Source organism: Sus scrofa, chromosome 3, assembly GCF_000003025.6.
Source record: "Sus scrofa isolate TJ Tabasco breed Duroc chromosome 3, Sscrofa11.1, whole genome shotgun sequence".
Taxonomy (NCBI): Eukaryota; Metazoa; Chordata; class Mammalia; order Artiodactyla; family Suidae; genus Sus; species Sus scrofa.
Genome location: NC_010445.4, coordinates 92,173,159 through 92,194,926, shown reverse-complemented (window position 1 = coordinate 92,194,926; position 21,768 = coordinate 92,173,159). Strand labels below are relative to the sequence as shown.

At 37.1% G+C, this 21,768-nt stretch overlaps 1 protein-coding gene across 2 annotated transcripts in view; it reads left to right on the top strand.

The window, feature by feature from the left end:
• The window catches only part of PPP1R21 (protein phosphatase 1 regulatory subunit 21), a 71,718-nt gene that overhangs the window by 32,793 nt on the left and 17,157 nt on the right, over nucleotides 1-21,768 (top strand). For both annotated transcript variants that reach the window (XM_003125155.6, XM_005655227.3), the window contains exons 13-16: nucleotides 10,295-10,387; nucleotides 15,004-15,131; nucleotides 17,556-17,708; nucleotides 20,964-21,056. In XM_003125155.6, the coding sequence (XP_003125203.2) occupies nucleotides 10,295-10,387; nucleotides 15,004-15,131; nucleotides 17,556-17,708; nucleotides 20,964-21,056 (467 nt within the window). The remainder of the gene's footprint in view (nucleotides 1-10,294; nucleotides 10,388-15,003; nucleotides 15,132-17,555; nucleotides 17,709-20,963; nucleotides 21,057-21,768) is intronic.

Sequence of the window (21,768 nt, the reverse complement as noted above, 5' to 3'; positions counted from 1 at the left end):
GCACAGGTTCCAAACTTGGTCCAGGAACTTCCACATGCCCCTAGTGAGGCCCAAAAAAATTCTTTTTCATTATAGGTTTTTATAAGATACTGAATATAGTTCTATGATATACAGTAAATCCTTGTTGTTTACCTCTTTTATATATGGTAATGTGTATCTGTTAATTCCATACTCCTAATTTATCCCTCCCTCCCAACTCTGTTTGATAACCATAAGTTTGTTTTCTGTTTGTAAGTCTGTTTCTGTTCTGTAAATAAGTTCATTTATATTGTTTTGTAGATTCCACATGTAAGTGATATCATATATTTGTCCTTCTCTGTCTGATTTACTTCACTCAGTGTGGTAATATCTAGGTCCATCCATATTTCTGCAGTGACATTATTTCATTCTGAGTAATATTTCACTGCACATATATCACATCTGATATATGTTATGTATAATATATATATATAATATTATATCCTCTTTATCTGTTCATCTGTTGATGGACATTTAAGTTGCTTCCATGTCTTGGCTACTGTAAATAGTGTCACTGTGAATATTGGGGTGAATGCATCTTTTTTCAATTAGTTTTCATCTTTTGTGGATATATCCTTAGGAGTGGGATTGCTGCATTATATGATAGTTTTATTTTTATTTTTTTTAAGGAATCCCCATAATGTTTTCCATAGTGGCTGCAGCAATCTACATTCCTACCAGCAGTATGGGAGGGTACTCTTTTCTCTACATCCTCTGTAACATTTGTTATTTGTAGATGATGGCTATTCTGACTGGTGTGAGGTGGTGCCTCATTGTAGTTTTGATTTGCATTTCTCTGAGAATTAGTGATGTGGATCATTTTCCATGTAGCTGTTGGCCATCTGTATATCTTTGGAAAAATGTATATTCAGTCTTGTGCCCATTTTTTGACTGGGTTGTTTTGTTTTTTTGATATCGAGTTGTATGAGCTGTTTGTATATTTTGGAAACTAAGCCCTTGTTGGTCTTATCATTTGCAATATTTTCTCCCAGTCTTCAGGTTGCCTTTTCATTTAGTTTATGGTTTCCTTTGCTGTACAAAAGCTTATAAATTGATTAGCTTATAAGTTTGCATTTGTTTATTTCTATTGCCTTGGGAAATTGATCTAAGAAAATATTACCATGGATTTATGTCAGAGAATGCTTTGCCTGTGTTCTCTTCTAGGAATTTTATGGTGTCGGGTCTTATATTTAAGTTTTTAAATCATTTTAAGTTTATTTTGTATGGTGTGAGGGAGTGTTCTAACTTCATTGATTTACATGCAGCCATCCTGCTTTCCTAACACCACTGGCCAAAGGAACCATCTTTTCTCCACTGTATATTCTTGCCTCCTTTGTTGAAGATTAATTGACCATAGGTGTCTTGGTTTATTTCTGGGCTCTCTCCTGTTGTATTGATTTACATGTCTTTTTTTGTGCAATAGCATATCTTTTGTTTTGTTTTGTTTTGTTTTTGGCCACCTCAGAGCATATAGAGTTCCCAGGCCAGAGATCAGATCTGAGCCGCAGTTTCACTCTAAGCCACAGCTACGGCAAAGCTGGATCCTAAACCCACTGGGCTGGGCCCTGCACCTGTGTCCCAGCACTTCCAAGATGCCGCCGATCCCACTGCACCATGGTTGGAACTCCACCACGCTGTTTTGATTACAGTAGCTTTTTAGTATTGTCTGAGACCTGGAAGGGCCATGCCTCTACCTTTGTTCTTTTTCCTCAGGGTGGTTTTTGACAATTCTGGGTCTTTTGTGGTTCCATATAAATTTTATGATTATTTATTCTAGTTCTATGGAAAATATCATAGATAATTTGATAGGGATCACATGAAATCTATAAATTGCTTTGTGTAATATGACCATTTTTACAATATTAATTCTTCCAATCCTGGTTCATGGTATATCTTTCCATTTCCTTCAATCATCTTTGATTTTCCTTATCAATGTTTTTTAGTTCTTAGCATATAGTTCTTTCACCTCCTTGGTTCACTTTATTTCTTAGGATTTTGTTTTGATGCTGTTTTAATCAGGATTGGTTTTTTAACTTTCTGATATTTCATTGTTAGTGTAAAGAAATACAACAGATTTCTATATATTAATCTTATATTCTGTTACCTCAGTGAATTCATTTACAAGTCCTAATAGTTTTTGTGTGGAATCTTTAGGGTTTTTTAAATAGGGTATTATGTCATCTGCATATGATGACAATTTTACTTCTTCATTTCCAATTTGGGTACATTTTGTTTCTTTTTCTTGTCTGATTGCTGTGGCTAGGACTTCCAGTACTATGTTGACTAGAAGTGATTAGAGTGGGGATTCTTGTCTTGTTCCACAGTTTAGTGAGAAGGCTTTCATGTTGGCTGTGATAAATGACTTTTATTATATTGAGATATACCTACTTTGGTGAGTTTTTATCATGAATGGATGTTGAATTTTATCAGATACTTTTTCTGAATTTATTGAGATGATCATGTGGTTTTTGTCTTTTCTTTTGTTGATTTAGGATATCCCATTGATTGATTTGCATATGTTTAACCATCCTTTTGATCCTGGAATGAATCCAGCTTGATCATGGTATATGATCCTTTTTAATGTGTTGTTGGGTTTGGTTTGCTAATATTTTGTTGAGGATTTTTGAATTTATAGCCATAAAAGATATTGGCCTATAATTTTCTTTTTCGGTATGTCTTTGTCTAGTTTTGTCATCAGGGTGATAGTGGCTTCATAAAATGACTTTGAAAGTGTTTCATCTTCAGTCTTTTCGAAGAGTTTGAGAAAGATAGGTATAAGTTCTTTGTATGTTTGGTACAACAAACATTCCCCAGTGAAGACATCTAGTCCTGGACTTTTGCTTGCAGAGAGTGTTTTGTTTTGTTTTTTAATTCCGATTCTGAAACTTCTAGTGATTGATCTGTTCAAATTATCTGTTGCTTCTTGACTCAATTTTTGGCAGGCTGTATGTTTCTAGAAACTTGTCCATTTCTTCTAGATTTTCATTTTGTTGTCATATAACATCATAATATTTTCTTACGATTTTTTTATATTTTTGCAATGTTGTTATTTCATCTCTTTCATTTCTTATTTTGTTTATTTGGGTTTTCTCTTTTTTCTTCTTATTGAACCTGGCTGGTGATTTGTCAGTTTTATTTATCCTTTAAAAAAACCAGCCCTTGGTTTTGTTTGTTTATTTATTTATTTATTTATTTAAATTCCAGAGTTCCTGTTGTGTCTCACTGGTTAATGAATCTGACTAGCATCCATGAGGGCGCAGGTTCAATCCTTGGCCTCTGTCAGTGGGTTAAGGGTCCAGCATTGCCGTGAGCTGTGGTGTAGGTTGCAGAAGTGGCTCAGATCCTGCATTGCTGTGGCTGTGGTATAGGCCAGCAGCTGCAGCTCTGATTGGACCCCTAGTCCGGGAACCTCCATATACTGCAGGTGTGGCCCTAAAAAGCAAAAAAAAAAAAAAAAAAAAAAAAAAAAAAACTGTTTTATTTATTTCTGCTCTGGTCTTTATTATTTCCTTCCTTCTAATTTTAGGTTTTTGTTCTTTTTCTCATACTTTTAGGTGGTAAATTACATTGTTGTTTGAAGATTTCTTGTTTTTGAGGAAGGCCTGTATTGCTATGAACTTTTTTCTTAGGACTGCTTTTGCTGCATTCCATAGGCTTTGTATGGTTATGTTTTTATTATCATTTAAATTAAGGTATTTTTATTTTTTAATTTTTTAATTTTTTTTTTTTTTTTTTTTTGCTTTTTATGGCCACACCCACAGCATGTGGAAGTTCCCAGGCTAGGGGTTGAAAGCAGAGTTACAGCTGTTAGCCTATGCAGGATCCGAGCTGCATCTGCAGCCTACACCACAGCTCACAGCAACACCAGATCCTTAACCCACTGAGCGAGGCCAGGGGTTGAACCTCCGTCCTCATAGATAGTAGTTGGGTTCTTTACTTCTGAGCCACAACAGAAACTCCATGAAGTATTTTTAAATTTCCTCTTTGACTTCATTGTTGACCAGTTTATTTTTTTAGTAGCATATTTTTTAGCTCCATGTAGTTGTTTTTGTCTCATTTCTCTTACTGTGGTTGATTTCTAGTTTCATGCTATTGTGGTCTGAAAAGATGCTTGAAATAATTTCTGTCCTCTTAAATTTGTTTAGGTTTGTTTTGTGTCCTTGTATGTAATCTATTCCATTGTAGAAACTGTTCCATGTGCGCATGAAAAGAATGTATATTCTGGAGTTCCTTTTGTGGCTCACCAGTAATGAACCTGACTATTATCCATGAGGATGCAAGTTCAATCCCTGGCCTTGCTCAGTGGGCTAAGGACCCTGTGTTTCTGTGGGCTGTGGTGTAGTTCACAGATGCTGCTCAGATCCCGTGTTGCTGTGGTTGTGGCGTAGGCCAGCAGGTGCAGCTCTGATTCAACCCCTAGATTCAACCCATAGACCTCCACATGCCTGAAGGTGTGGTCCTAAAAAAAAAAAAAAAAAGAAAGAAAGAAAAGGAATATCTTTTTTTTTTTTTGATGTGGTGTCCTATAGCTATCAATTAAGTCTAACCATTCTATTGCATCATTTAGAATCTCTGTTGCCTCATTGATTTTCTGTCTAGAAGATCTGTCCATTGATTTCACTAGGGTGTTAAAGTCTCCTACTATTATTGTATTCCCATCAGTTTCTCTCTTTATGTCTGTTTTAGTATTTGTTTTATGTATTGAGGTGCTCCTATATTGAGTGCATATATGTTAATGAGTGTAATATCCTTTTCTTATATTGATCCTTTTTTTTTTTTTTTTTACCATTATGTAGTGTCTTTTGTCTTTCTTTACAGCCTTTGTTTTAAAATCCATTTTGTCTGACATGAGTATTGCTACCCCCATTTTCTTGTCATTTCCACCTGCATGAAAATATCTTTTTTCGTGTTTTTCACCATAAACTAAGTTTCTTTTAGGCAACAAATTGTAGGTTCTTGTTTTATTATTCAGTTTGCCACTCTGTGTCTTTTGATGGGAGCATTTAGTGCATTGATAAGTATGTATTTATTGCCATTTTAAGCCTTGCTTTTCAATTGATTTTGTATTTCTTCTTTTTGTTTTTGCTTTTGTGGTTTGACGGTTTTCTTTTGTATATGCTTGAGTTCCTTTCTTTTTGGTTTTGTGAATCTATTTTATGTTTTTGATTTGTGGTTTACCCTGGTTTTCAAGTATGTTCACCCATAACTGCATTCTTTAGACTGGTAGTCATATAAGCTCAAACACATTCTAAAAGATCTACATCTTCTTACTCCCTTCCCCCACCTTTTCTGATTTTGATGTCCTATTTTATATCTTCATCTTTATCCTTTTGCTGTTCATTGTGGTTATAATTGCTTTCATAGATTTTTTTAATTGTTTTTTAATCTATATACATGCTTATTTAAGTAATCTTCGGTCTTTTTATATATTTGCCCTTCTTATTGTAGTTTTTCCCTTTCCTGTAGATTCTTGCTGCTTTTCTTTTCTCTCTCTCTCTCTCTCTTTTTTTTTTTTTTTGGTTTTTGGGGCTGCACCTACAGCATATGGAAGTTCCCAGGCTGGGGATCAGACTTGGAGCTACAGCTGCCAGCCTACACCACAGCCATAGCAACTCAGGATCTGAGCTGCATCTTCAACCTACACCACAGCTCACAGCAACACTGGATCCTTAACCCACTGAGAGAGGCTAGGGATCAAACCCACATCCTCATGGGTACTAGTCAGGCTTGTTACTGCTGAGCCACAGTGGGAACTTCTGTCTTGCTGCTTTTCTATTTAGAGAAGACTTTTCAATATTTCTTTTAGGATAGATTTAGTATTGCTGTATTCTTTTATTTTTTGCTTATCTGAGAATTCTTTTTTTTTTTTTTTTTTTCCTTTAGGGTTGCACTTGAGGCATATAGAGGTTCCCAGGCTAGGAGTCACATTGGAGCTACAGCTGCTGGCCTGTGCCACAGCCACAGCAATGCAGGATCTGAGCCATGACTATGACCTACACCACAACTCATGGCAATGCCAGATCTGTAACCCACTGAATGATGCCGGGGATTGAACCCTCAACCTCATTGTTCCTACTTGAATTCATTTCCACTGTGCCACAATGGGAACTCCTAATTTGAGAATTCTTTTATTTCTTCTTCTATACTAAATGATAATCTTGCTGGGTAGAGTATCATAGGTTGAAAGTTTTTCCCTTTCACATGTTAAATATATCTCGCTAGTCCCTTCTGGCCTGCCAAGTTTATGTATAGAAATTAGGTGATAGCCCTATGGGGGTTCTCTTATAACTGATGCTTTGTTTTTCTCTTGCTGCCTTTGGAATCCTCTCTTTAATTTTTGTCATTTTAATTATGGTATGTCTTGGTATGGGTCTTTTTGGATTTTTTTTTTTTTTTTTGCTTGGAACCCACTGTGCTTCCTGTACCTGGATATCAGTTTCCATCTTTAGATTTGGGAAGTTTTCAGCCATAATTTCTTCAAATACATATTTTGATTCCTTTTTCTCTTTCTTTTTCTGGAAATCCTATTAGGCATAGATTCTATGATTTATATTATCCAGTAGGTTTCATATGTTGCTTTCATTTTTTTTATTTGTTTTTCTGTCTTCTGTTCTGATTAGATGATTTGCATTATTCTGTCTTCCAGATCACTTATTCATTCTTCTATATTATTTAGTTGCTATTTATTGCCTTTAGCTCAGCTATTATATTAGCACTTGAAGTGTCAAATTTTGATTGACTGCTGTTTATAGTTTCTAGCTGCTTGTTACAGTGATCTATATTTTTATCAATAGGCTTTCTTGGAGTTCCTGTTGTGGCTCAGTGGGTTAAGAACCCAACTAGTATCCACAGGGATGCAGGTTTGAGCTCTGGCCCTGCTCAGTGGGTTAAGGATCTAGCATTGCCATAAGCTGCAGTGTACATCACAGATGCAGAGCCTGCGTTTTTGTGGTTTATATTTCTCTGATTCCGTGAGTTTAGGAGAAACACGTTGGTCTGTGGCCTCGAAGGGCTGTTTCTATATGGGAGTGACTCTGTATATACTGTGAGTCCAACGTTTTTGGTGCAAGGGCTGTTTTTGGTGTAGATCCTTGCAACATGTTTCTTCAGAGTGTGCTGGCCCTTATTCCCTTGATAAAGGGGTGTGTTGGTGTTGTGGAGACCAGAGCCAGCACTGTGTGTTGGGTGGGTCCTCCTCTTTGCCTCTGGTTGTCAGAGCCCTGTTGAGGGCAGGGTCTGCTCCCTAGTTGTTGGAATAGAAGCCCCCAGATCCAGTTCTGATCTGTAATGTGAGGTAGGTGGAATTGGAGCTCTCTCTCTGGGAAAGGAGCCACTGCATGTTTTCCCCAGGAGGTATCTGCCAGTACATGCTATTCTGTGATGCTGTCTGCCACCCACTGTGAGTGCCCACAAAGTTTACTGTTGTTGGGGGCTGCCTCTGCTGCAGGAGCATTGGTAATCAGCTCAGATTTTAGCCCCCTCTCTGTGTGTACCCACAAAGTTCACAAAACCCACAGTGACTGGAGCTGTACCCTGCTGTGAGCACTCTGATAATGAGGCTGTTCGGGCAGATCCATTCTCCTCTCTTCATTTGTCGACAGTGGGACTCCTATGATGGACCAGTGCTCCATCTGCATGCATCCCCCTTTGTGGCCTGAGCTACATCCAGGCCTTTTGGGCTGTGTCCATGCATCCAAACCAAGTCTTCTCCTTGGATCTGTCCACTGAAGCCCAAGTTTCAGCACCAAGCTGCTGCACACATCAGTTAGGTGTGTGTCTTGGAAGGCATGTTTCTTGGGCTAAGAAGTGCAATGACATGGCAAAGATTGTGCTGGTCTCTCAATACCCTGTGGAGCCACAGATCAGCTTCTGCACTCTCTTCTGGAGCTTTTGTCAAGCTCGCTATCTGCCTTGGCGGACCTCCTAGATGGTGAAGGAGTGTGAGGGAGTCATTCGTTTTTCATAGCTCCTGCCGAGATGTACAGGTCCTGTCCTGATTTCTACCTTTCTCCCTTTTTCCTTCTTCCTGTCCCATTATCTTGTAGCTTTGGTTATTTGAAAGCTTCTTTCAGCTTTCAGTAGGTATTCTGTGATAACTATTCCACATGTAGATGTATTTTTGATCTATTTGTGGGAGGAGGTGAGCTTCATGTCCCTCTACTCCGCCAGCTTCACATCCTGTATATTATAGGACTTTCTGATTTTAGCCATCCTTGTGTTATTTTATTTTTTTGGCAACATCCATAGCACGTGGAAGTTCCCAGGCCCAGAACTGAACCTACACTGCAGTTGCAGTATGTACCATAGCTGCGTCAACACTGGATCCTTAACCTGCTGTACCACATAGATGCTTCCATTCTCATGCCATTATCTGACTTTTTGAAGTGGTATCTCATTGTGGGTTTGATTTGTATTTCCCTCGTGTCTAATGATGTTGAAAATCGTTTTGTGTCTTTATTGGTTGTGTATCATTTTTTTTTTTTTTTTCCTTTTCTTGGGCCGCTCCCACGGCATATGGAGGTTCCCAGGCTAGGGGTCGAATCGGAGCTATATCTGCGGGCCTACGCCAGAGCCACAGCAATGCAGGATCCGAGCCGCGTCTGCAACCTACACCACAGCTCATGGAAACACCAGATCCTTAACCCACTGAGCAAGGGCAGGGACCGAACCCGCAACCTCATGGTTCCTAGTCAGATTCATTAACCACTGCGCCACGACGGGAGCTCCGGTTGTGTATCATCTTTGAAGATGTGTCTGTTCAGATCCTTTCTCCATTTTTCAGTTGGGTTATTTTTCTTTTTGTTATTGAGTTATAAGAGTTCTTTTTCTAGGTACAGATCCCTTATTAGATACATGATTTGCAAGATTTTCTTCCATTTTTGCAAGTTATTTTTTCATTTTCTTAATGGTAACTTTGAAGTACAACAGTTTTTAATTTTGATTATGTCAAATTTTTCTTTTGTCGCTCAGGCTTTTGGTGTTGTATCTAAGAATCTCTTGTCAAATATGAGGTCATAAAGACTTACCCTTAGTTTTCTTCTAATTGTTTTATAGGTTTAGCTCTTACATTTAGGTCTTTGATCCATTTTGAGTTAGTTTTTGTATATGTTGTGAGGCAACTTCATCTTTTGCATGTGGCTCTCTGGTTTTCTCGGCACCATTTCTTTTTTTTTTTTCTTTTTTTTTTGTGTGTGTGTCTTTTGTCTCTCTAGGGTCGCATATGCAGTATATGGAGGTTCCCAGGCTAGGGGTCTAATCAGAGCTACAGTTGCTGTCCTACACCACAGCCACAGTAACACCAGATCCGAGCTGCGTCCGCGACCTACGCCATAGCTCACAGCAACACTGGATCCTTAACCCACTGAGCAAGGCCAGGTATCGAACCCATAACTTCATGGTTCCTAGTCAGATTCCTTTCTGCTGCGCCATGGCAGGAACTCCTGATATAGCTTTTCTTGAGTAAATGTTTCTTCATTTGCTGTATGCCATTAGGATAATTTCCGAAATTTTAAAGTGTTGTTTTAAAATGATTTTCACCAATTATGCTGGGGAGCAGGTCTGTGGAGCTCGTTTATGTTTTCATGCTTGAATTAGAACTGTGATATTTGAATAATAGTGGTTTTAGTGATGTTCAGCAATAATAATATGTAGGGAAAGAACAAAATGAGAAATTATAGTAACAAAGTGAAAATCCTAGACTTTCATTTCAAAAAGAATCATGAAGGACATAGTCCTGCTTAGCAATATAATTTTCATTCTTAACTGTTAATATTTGTGGACATGGGAGATCAGTTTAGACTTGTCGCCATTCTGTCTGAATGTGTCTGCAGTGATTTTTTTCTCTTTTATTTCTGTAGTGTTTTTTTTCATTTTTAGAAGTTTTATTGAAATAGAGTTGATTTACAATGTTGTTGTGATAATTTCTGCTGTACAACAGAGTGATTCAGTTATACATGTACACACATTGATTCTCTTTTATATTTTTTTCCCGCATAGATTATCACAGAATACTGGGTAGAATTCTGTGTTTTGCAGCGGCTCCCTGTTGGCCTGTCTTTCCACGGACCACAGTGTGCATATGCCAATCCCAAACCTCCAGTCCATACCTCCCTCCTACCTGTCCCCTTGCAGTGATTTTAAGAGCCGTTATTTTTAACATATCACAAGTGGTATTCATTCTCTGTCTTCTCCAAAGTAGGCTAGAGATGGTGGGCTGTGAATTTTTCAGGCAAAGTCTTCTGGGAAAATGCTTAGGTTTGTCATCTCGGTTTCCTAGGTACGGAGCCAGATGGACTCCTTCGGACAAACTACAGTTCTGTCTTAACAAACGTTGGTGCTGCTCTGCATGGATTTCATGATGTCATGAAAGGTGAGGCTTGAAAAAGAATGTAAATAAGCTTTGTCCTATTTTCTCAGATCTGCCTGAATGACCTTTAAACAAATACTGCCAAGGCTAATAGACCCCAGATAAAGGCTTAGTAGCATTTGGCTTACGTTGAAGTGCACAGCTCATTGCCTTCTGCTTTTCCCATCTGCTTCTTTCCTAAAGGTAAACAGAGTGCTGAAGAGAAACCCTTGTGCCTAGAACTTTAGCCAAAAATATATTATACTGACTTAAGGCAGGTGTGTGAATTTTATCAAACCAGACATATTATTCAGAGACAATTAGCAAAGTACTGCACTTAATAGAGCCCAAGTATGAGGGAACTGAGGAAATGAAGATTTAAAGTTCCCAGAAAGAATGCACTTGTTTTCTGCCCTCCTGTGCATTTTTATAGAGGAACCCATTTTAAGGCCTGTTTTGTTCAGCAGAGTCTTAAGGGTGAAGGTCTGTTTTTAAGCTTTGGTCTTTTCAGTTGCTATGTGCTCCCAGGAATGTGCTTGTTGAAGGGCATTTCATTTGCTTCTTAGCATGTGATTCTGAGTCTTGACTTTTTAATCTATGGCTCTGCATGGCTTCTAGTTTTTTTCTCCTTTTTTTTTTTTTTTTTTTTTTTTTTTCCTTTTGATGACTGTTGGAGGAGGAGGAGGAGAGAGCAGGAGCAATTATTAAGGGCTGTTGGAAGTAGCCCAGGTGCCTAGATTTTTCATTGTGGTATTTCATGTACAATTAGTGACGAGTTACTCGTTTCAAAGAAAGTGCTTTTTAAAAATTGAAAACTTTGTTGTATGGCCTGTATAAGATGAGTCTACTTGGGGCCCTTCTAGAGACTGGCACATAACCTATGGTAGAGGGAATCATTCTTAGTCTCAGCAGTATCACCCAGTACTGCCTTACCATTTAGTCTGGAAAATGGCCCCTCCTGTGACTTGTCTTCAATTATAAGGACCTTAAAAGTCACTGTTCTTCTGGAGCTAGCTCTGGTTGTGGGAATCACAGCTTGCGTAGACAGTGTTGGTGACAGGTGACAATAGCCAGCCCCAACCTTGCAGAACCTAGTCTGATCTATAGAAACCCTAAAGGACTGGTACATTTTTCATGTGTAGCTTTAGGTTTGGGGACCTCAGACTTAACTATAGTCTTCTAGTCCAGAACTTTACTTAACCTAGAACTAGGCCATCGAAGCCATTGGTAGCTCTTTGGCTACAGATTTATTTATTTATTTATTTTTTGTCTTTTTGCCTTTTCTAGGGCCGCTCCAATGGCATATGGAGGTTCCCAGGCTAGGGGTCTAATCGGAGCTACAGCTGCCTGCCTACACCAGAGCCACAGCAACGCCAGATCCGAGCTGTGTTCACAACCTACACCACAGCGCATGGTAATGCCGGATCCTTAACCCACTGAGCAAGGCCAGGGATCTAACCCGCAACCTCGTGGTTCCTAGTCAGATTCCTTAACCACTGAGTCACCACGGGAACTCCAATTTCTTTCTTTCTTTTTTTTTTTTTTTTTTTTTGATTTTGTTTTCTAAGTTTTCCTGTGATAATGTTATGATTTGTTCCTGCTAGTGTTTTGTCTAGAATTTTGACAAAGGAGGGGCTAGAGCAGTGGAGGGTAGATATCCATTGAGAAGGATTTTAAAGCTTCATTTACATTAAAAAAAAATCTTGATTTTATTTATATTTCTATAAATAATGTATTTCTAAGTTTTCTATAGATGCTTTTATTCATGTTATGACATAAGATGACAAGTGGCCCAAATCAAAGTGTTACTATTTTTTGGCTTGAGCTGGTGGGGATTATGGAGGATCAGAGGCCTGCTAAGCCCCCTTTGTTCCTCTACTTGTTTCTGTCCTTGAAAGTGAATGTAATATAAAGAGAATATTAGGAAACACGAAGGATGGTTGGCAAGCAGATTATGGGCTCCTGTTGCTAGGTTTACAGTTCAAATCTGTCTTTTTACCTAGTTGGAAGACTGTTGTATATCTTACATGAAAACTCAGTGAGCATTAACTGGCATTATTAATAGAATAGACTTTATTTTTAAGAGAACTCTTATTTCAAACCTTTTCCCTTAATGATTCGCCGTGAATAATTGCTTGATCTATGTTGGAAAGAAAGAAAGAAAGAAAGCGGGCAGGCAAACAGGCAAGCAGACAGGCTGGTCTTAGTCTAAAAATAGAGATTTAGAAAAATGTGTATCTTATAAGGCATTAAAATGGGAGTGAATTAATCTTTAACAAGTGGCATTCTAAGTGAGAATTATTTGATTGTAGGTCTCAAGTCTAAAGCAGGTAGACTTATAGAAAACATAAATAAATCTCTGTTCTAAGTCACATGATTTCTTTGTTGTTTTTGGAGTTAAAATTTAATGTCAAGGAACACCCTAAATAATTAAAATATTTAGACTCAATAAATAGTAGGCAGTTGGATTGGGGAAATTATTATAGTCACACTACAGTAGCTTTGATCCAATAGAAGCTGTGTAGGGGTTCTTAGTATTGTGCATCTTTTATAAGTATTTCAATCACCTACACCAGTTAACTGAGATTGCCTATCAACCCAGCTGTATACAGATGGTAAAATATTGAATAAAACTTTCTGTGGTGTGTATAGAAAGGAAATGTCTGCTCTAGGGGCTAGCAAGTTCGAAAAAATGTTTACCATTTCAGTTGAATTTTCATTCACTTGAATAACTTATGAATATATAGAGGATAATCATTTATTTTAAAAAATACATTATAAACCTAATAGTAATGTACCAATTAGTTGGTTCCTCCATTGTGACAAGTGTACCATAGTAATGTACGATGTTGTATCAGTAGTGAAAACTGATTGAAGAGTACCCAGAAACTCTGTAACTTTTCTGTAAATATAAAACTTTTTTTGTGGCCATGCCCATGGCATGCAGAGGTTCCCAGGCCAGGGATCGAACCTTCACCACAGCAGTGACACCACCAGGTCCTTAATGTGCAAGGCCACCAGGGAACTCCTAAATCTGAAGCTATCTTAAATTAAAAGTTTACATATGTAAAAGTTTACGTGCTTGTATATATATATATACACACTGTATACATAACTATCACAATTTCCTAGTTTTAAGTTTTAATAAAAATAGACTTTTTCATAAAACAGTAATTTTGTGTTAAAGTATCATGATCATATCAGGTTAAATCTCAAATACCATTTATTTCTAAATCATCTTATTTCCTTTTAATTTTCTGTAGTCTAAAATCAACTAGATTTCTTGATTCTGAATAAATGAAATTCCCTGCTATAAATTTCCATGTTTTGTGATTTATTTTTAGCTTTTGTTGGTAATAATTAATGCTGTTGTAACTGAAATATTCTAAAATATTCAAAGGAGGCTGTATTATAAACACTTTATTATTTAAAAATATAATTGCCCTTCTTTGTAAATCAGTGTTGTTTTGATAATTCTCCCATTTTCCCCTTATTTCCAAATGAAATTATCTTATTTCTCAGAGACCCAGAAAATCCCAAGATGAGCTGTTTGGCCAGTTTCACCTCCTGCTGTTTCTCTCAGCACTTTTATATCTAAGCCTCTCTTCTATGCTTTTATAGTCACAGGCCTTTGTTGTAATTTTCTTGGACTGGAGGCAATAAAATGTGAAGCCAGATGTTGGAGTATCCATTCCTTATTTGGCTGTGCAGACCTTTCTTATTGTTAAAGTGTGTTCTGGCAAACCAGCTAAAATCCAATAAGGATTGTGGTACATCATGCCTGTGTTGGCTGTTTTTTCCAGCCTCGTGGTTTGTTTATAGAAGCAGAGTATGAATTGTCATTTGTGCCTGCTGGATAATGAAAACAGGGTTTTTAATTGGTAAATACTGGTCAGGGTCATTTACCCAGCACTAGAACACGAGCTAATGCTCAAATGAAGCAGAATAAGACCCACATGCTGGAGGTTATAATAGAGACACCAGGATGGTGTTAAGAGACCCTTAGTATTCTCTGCAGTTCCTGCAGTAGTGCAACAGGATTGCGGGCATCTCTGTGGTGCCAGGACACAGTTTTTTTTTTTTTTTTTTAAGAGCTGCACCCGAGGCCTGTGGAGGGTCTCAGGCTAGGGGTTGAATTGGAGCTGCAGCTGCTGAACTGGAGCTGCAGCTGCTGGCTTACACTACAGCCACAGCAATTTGGGGATCCAAGCCGCGTCTGTGACTTACACCACAGCTCATGGCAACGTGGTATCCTTAACCCACTGAGCAAGGCCAGGGATCGAACCTGCACATGACACAGGTTTGTTGACCAGGTTTGATCCCTGGCTTGGCACAGTGGGTGAAAGGATCCAGTGTTGCTGTGGTGTAGGTCACAACTGCAGCTCAGATCTGATCTCTGGCCTGGGAACCCTTTGTACTATGGGGTGGCCCCAAAAGAGAGAGACCTTCAGTCCTCTCTATTCTTTCCATGTGGATTTGAGACCTAATTGGTACTCAGCACAGTCCTGATATTTAGGACCATTTTTTATCAAGTTTACTTTGTAAATTTGTTAGAGTATAAATGAGAAGTTACTGGTCTGGATATCTGTATATAACTTGTATATAGATATTCATGAGTTTTCATTTGATCGGTTTTTTAGATATTTCCAAACATTATAGTCAAAAGGCTACAATAGAGCATGAACTTCCCACAGCAACACAGAAACTCATAACAACTAATGACTGCATCCTATCATCAGTAGTGGCATTGACAAATGGAGCAGGAAAGGTAACTTTTTTAAAATTTATATTTACATTAAATGTAATTCTTAAGTATGCTCCTTTTTTTTCCTTGACTGACATAGGAAAATTGATCTCTAAAAGAATTTTGGATTATCAGCCTTTTTTGTAAAATACAGTTGTCTCCTTTTTCCTCCTTCCTACCTAATATTTAAAATGGTATGATAGTTACTTTTAAGCATTTATGATGAATAGGTGGGTCACTCACTGTTTATGTTTTAATGAGATATATTATGGTTTGAAGATCCTAGGTGGTCTCACTATATAGATGCTTGTTTGCATTAAAGGTCTGCTATATAGAAACTGGGATATATAAAAAGAAAAAGAATTAAGAGACTTTTGTTAATATTTTGTTTTTTTCCATCTAAGTTTTTTGTTAACACTTGTAATAATTCTACCTCTGTGGTTTTCTACCTTAAATAAGTTCTTTTAAGGTGATTTCAACATGTGTCTTCTTATTGAACTCTTAGTATTAGATAATGACCATTCAGATTGTTAAGTACTTTATTATTATTATAAACTGACCAGAGTGCAGTTTTTTTAGAAATCGTCCTTTCTTGGATAAGTGGTTTTAGTAGATGTCATAATCTAAGAGTGTATGTTCAGATGGTTCTCATCAAAGCCTTTAATGACCGAGATTTCTTTGAGAACTACCCATATATATAAAACTGAAAGGACTGTTCAGGACGATGGTAGCCCATTTATTTTAGCAGACTCCACCTAATTTCTCAAGGAAAGGCTAATCTCTGTCTGTTATATACCATTGTTTTTTCTGACAGGTTGACGTTATTAAGAGCACACTTTTTTCCCCCAAGTGGTTTAAGTTAATCAGAAATGATCATAGATTAATGTTAGACACTCAGTGTCATCTTTCCCAAAGTCAGAAGTTCACTGTACTTACTACTTAGTGACAGTTCGCTATAGTTTGGGGCTGTAATTAAAAGATGTTATCTTTAGATTCTGTCTGCTCTCAGATCAGTGCCTAAGGGATTCCTTAGCCAGAAGACCATCCCCACTTCCTCCTCTTTAACACTTTCATCTATAGACATGCTGGAAGCTTTCTGATGTTGATTCTGTCTTTGATTCAGTTAAGAAAAATTTTGGAAAAAGAGAATGTTGACATTTTACAGGAGTCTCTGCATTTGTCACTTTCCTTTGAGAACTCTGGACTATTAGATACCCATCAACTACATAGCTTATTTTAGATTTGCTTTGCCTGAAACCTTAAAGGTTGTCCCAAGGAAAGACATTTGATTGTCACTCTGAAATTTCTAATTAAAATAAGTATCCGAACTAAGTATTAATCGATGGCAATTAACACTTAGCTACTGTGATTTCATTAAACCAAATTTTATCATTTGTAATTTCAGAAAACCCACTAGAAAATTGTAACATATGCATATTAAAGAACATTTGGGAAATGTAGAAATATCAGAGAGAGGAAAGAAAGGTAACCTCAAGATATACTACCATATCCTAAATGCGGACACTGCCTATGTGATTATATATGTCGTATGCGAGGAATATACAGCTCAAGATTTTTAGAGTTTTCATTTTCTTGAAAACTACCCAAGCTAGAATTTCATTTGATGCATTAAAATATTAAGGCAAAAGGCATCCTTTTAGACCATTGGTGAGTGAGTGCTTACTTTTTGAGCAGTTTTTGCCACGGTAGAATACTCTTGTTTCACAAGTCACTTTTTCTTATTTATTGAAATAGAATACTCTTTAATGCATCTAAGACTTTAATTTTTCTAGCTAAGAACTTTCTTATACATTTCAATTTATATCACCATTTCATGTAGCACTGAAGATTCAGTATCAGGGCTGGGCAGAATTACGGTCATGGATCTTTGTTGTCGATAACATAGATTAAGCCAATGTTAAATCTATAAATGATAGGGGTCTACTGAATTTTCAGTCTTTTCTTTTTCCTATTACATTTGTAATGCGCAGATTGAGATTTACAGAAGTAAATTTAAGTAGAGATTATATATCAAAATGCTGTGTCATGTCTTGTGTTGGAAAATGGAACATTTAAAGTTAAAATGAAAATGAGATGTATAAACCCAAACATATATATTTTGAGAGCAGGGCAGACTTCTTGAGGTAAATAGCTCATAAACATTGTCTGCATAATAGATCAGAGTCAGCCTTGGTTTTCAGGAACAATAGAACTTGTCTAGATTAAGATGTGTCACAAATCTGGTCTCAAAATTTATATTGGTGTTGTGTTTATTTTAAACCATTGCCTAGGTATTCTCTTCAAATAAATAAATGTGGGCTTTTGGGCAGGTGTTGAAATTGCATTTCCATTCTCAGTATCTTTAACTTTGCTCTGAAAACTATTAGATATATACTTTAGATATATTATTGGAAAACAGAATCTGTCTTCTTGTCACACTTGGTTTAGATTGCATCTTTCTTCAGCAACAATGTGGACTACTTCATTGCTTCCCTGAGCTATGGGCCTAAGGCAGCGAGTGGATTCATCAGTCCTCTTTCAGCTGAATGCATGCTGCAGTACAAGAAAAAAGCTGCTGCCTATATGAAGGCTGTAAGAAAGGTTTGTGAGCTGCTGTTAACATTTAAATCAGAAGGGAAATCTGGAATAATTCCAGTGAATGGCAAGAGTTTTCCCACAGCTCATGTTGTTTGGGTTTTATATAAATTTGAGGTACAGGAGTTCCTGTTGTGGCTCAGTGGTAATGAGCGCAACTAGTATCCATGAAGATGTGGGTTCAGTCCCCGACTTCATTCAGTGGGATTGAGGATCCAGCATTGCCACAAGCTGCAGTGTAGGTTGCAGATGTGGCTTGGATCTGGAGTTGCTGTGTCTTTGGCGTAGGTCAGCAGCTGCAGCTCAGATTCGACCCCTAGCCTGGGAACTTTCATATGCTGCAGGTGTGGCCCTAAAAAGCAAAAAAAAAAAAAAAAAAAAAAAGAGGCACAGGTGTTTGACAGCGGTGGGGAGTTTTTGGAGAGGAGGATGTGACAGGGACCAAAACCTCACCTCACAGGCTTATGTTTCCATGTCCTGGTAGAGTGTTTAGGGTGAGATAGCCAGGCAGCCAGTAAGTGTCACACTTCGGAAAATCTTAAACTTGTAGAAACAAAAACATTTAAATACATTTATACATTTTTTTATGAATATAATAAGAATACATGATCATTGCAAAAAGATCAGAAGAAATGGCAGTACATGAAGAAGAAAATTATGGTCACCTCAAATTCCACCACCCAAAGGTAGCTACTCATAGCTTTGTTAGAGTATATCTATTCCCCCACCACAGATTTTAATGTGTATGCATGTATGCATGCACACAGACATAGACACACACACATAAACACACACACGCTGTAAAAAGCAATGTATCTGAATGCATATACTGTTTTAGAATCTTTTTTTTTTCCCCCTCTTAATGTATTGTGGATATCTTTATATATCAAAAATATATATCTATAAATAGATATTTTAATGCATTTTAATTCATTTTAATGCATCTAGTATTTCATCTATAGTGTTTCATTCTGTAAATGTATAATAATTTAATTACGCAGTCCATTGCTAGTGGATTTTTAGGTTGCTTCCTAATTTTCACTGTTACATACAGTACTCTGGGGGTATTCTTGTACACGTAACTTTGTGCATTTGTTTTTACCTTTTTCTTCTTATTTCTTTCTTTGTTCTTTTTGGCCGCACCCACAGCACGCAGAAGTTCCAAAGCCAGGGAATAAACCCATGCCACAGCAGTGACAACATCAGATCCTCAATCCATTAGGCTACCAGGGAGCTCATCCTCTCATTTCTTTTTAACTTTTAGTTGCACGTAATATATAAATACATTCTTATTTTACACAAGAATATTATAGGTAAATTACAATCTCTAGTTACATTTCCTCTTCAGAGGTAACTGTAGTTATCAGCTTGGTGTGTAACTTTCCAGACTCTTTTGGAGTATTTATACTCATCTGTATAAACTTTGAAGTGTATATAATATATAGATTTTTTGAAGTTTATTTTCTTTAACTTAAATGCATGTTTCATTGAGTGGCTTGCTTTTTTCATTTAAAAAATGTTTTAGAGGAGTTCCTGCTGTGGTGGAACAGGGTTGGCAATGTCTTGGAAATGCTGGGATGGGGATGCAGATTCCATCTCTGGCCCAGCACAGTGGGTTAAGGATCTGGCATTGCTGCATCTGCAGCTTAGGTTGCAGCTGTGGCTCAGACCTGATTCCTGGCCTGGGAATTCCATATGCAGTGTGACAGCCAAAAAAGAAAAAAGGAAAAAAAAAAAGCTTTAGGTATCTGTCTATATCAATACATATGTTGGCTACTATGTTCCTTTTAAATACAGTATATAATTCTATAACATGGATAGTTCATTTAGGTATTCCCTTTTTGGTGGGTTGATTCCAGTTTTTTTCCTGTTACAATTACACTGCAATAGATAGTTTTCTAAATGCCTCCTTGGGTATATGTATGGAATGCTAAGAGTTGGAATGCTCTGGATAATGCGGCTTGCACATTTTAAGTCTTAATATTTACTGCCAGATTGCCCTTAACAGTGGTTGTACACTCCTAACAAGTATAAGGCTACCTATCTCCCTGTATTCATCTAATTGTTTTAATTACATCTTTATGACTAATTCCTTAAAATGGAATTGCTGGTTCAGTCTGTGAATGTTTCAAATTTTGACACATTTTTTTCCAGACTACACTCAAAGATAAGAGACTTCTTTTTCTTTTTCTTTTCTTTTTAAAAAATTTTTATGGACACACCCCTGGCATATGGAAGTTCCCAGGCCAGGGGTTGAATCTGAGCTGCTGCTGAGAATTTTGCTACTGCTGTGGTAATGTTGGATCCTTTAACCCACTGCACTGAGTGAGAATCAAACCTGCATCTCCTCAGTAACCCAGGCTGCTGCTGTCGGATTCCTAACCCACTGCACCACAGTAGGAATTTTGAAAAGAGGTTTCTTATTATTTTTAATTTGCATTTCTTGCTTATTATTGAAGTAGAATAGGGTTGAAAGAGCTCTCTTTGTATTCAGGATTTTAGTTTTTGTTAGAAATATTTTTCCTTCAGTTTGCTGTAGTAATTTTTCAAATTTTAGAAGTTTTATTTTATTTTTTGCCACACCTGTGGCACACGCAAGTCCCCAGGCCAGGGATCAAACCCGAGCCACAGCAGTGACACTGGGTCTTCAACACACTTTGCCACCAGGGAACTCCTAGAAGTTTCAATTTTTATCTTATCAAACCAGTTTTTTTTCTTTACATGCTGATTCTCAGCCAGGGGAATCTTGGAAAATTAGGGCACTTTCCAAGATTATAGAAGTGCTCACCTTTATTTTCTTCAAGTATTTTTGTGATCTAAATTTTTAGATTGAAATCTTTAATCCATCTTGAATTTATTTATTCTGAAATAGGGGTCTACATAGTTAGTGGTTTCTAAATTATTAGTGGTTACCCTTGCATGATTTACGCAGTTTATCCCTTCCCCATTGACTTAAAAATAATACACATAATATACTTTTCTGTGTACTTTTTCATCTGTTTCTAGATTTTCAATGGTGTTCTTTCATGTGTCTATTTTGGTGCAAGTCCTGTGGTTTTAGCTAGTGTAGCTTATAAATTAATATGAATTCCTGCATTCTTTTTCTTTTTTTAAAGTTCCTTTTCACATGTATTGAAGGAAATAGTCTGTGTTGGCAAACATCTGAATTGATTATCAAACTGAATTTAGCATTCTTATCTGTAAGATCAGGGAAATGGTGTGACCTTTTTCTTTAATTCTTGTGATGCTTTTTTTTCATAGCCCCTCTTGGAATCTGTGCCTTATGAAGAAGCACTGGCAAACCGCCGGGTCCTTCTCAGCTCTACAGAAAGTCGAGAAGGCCTTACACAACAGGTATGGCACCTGGAAAATCACGGTACCTGTTAAAGAGCATAAACACTAAATCCCCCGTGGAAGGTTCGTAATACACATAGAGTGATTTAAAGGTCAGATAAATAAATATATAAAGTTAATTAGCACATGCCATAAGTAAAATTCATTGAAAAATAGTTCTTGATACTCTAAAGTCATCTTGATTCATCTTGATTCAGTGAGTGTTAGAATTGCCACTAAAGTAATATCAACACACTTTTGCCCTGGTGATTAATTCTTTAGTAACTGGATTTAAATGTTTGAAGTAATCAGGCAAAAAAGGGGGAGGACTAGAGACTCAGTGAGTAATTTGTATTTCTTAAATGAGCAGGAATGAAAATTTTCCAATACTCAATTTGATGGGTCGATTCTGGGAAGCAGGCGAAGGTAGGCACTACTGTCTTTTTCAGAAGTTAGTATAAACCAACACCGGTTTAACTTTTGACAGAGATTTCATCACCTTAATACTTGGCTTGCTTTTAGCTTGAGAAATATTTATTTTAAAGAGAACACGAATTCATCTGAGACAGTATTTTGCCTGTGCTGACTTTATTTTCATTGGACCACTTATCTTTTTGATATTAATTTGAGAGATGTTGAAACTAAAAATTTAATACACATAATAATTCCTAAAAACAAAATTCCCAAAACAAATGAGTGAAATGTGGAATATCTTAAAAATTTATTTTGGATC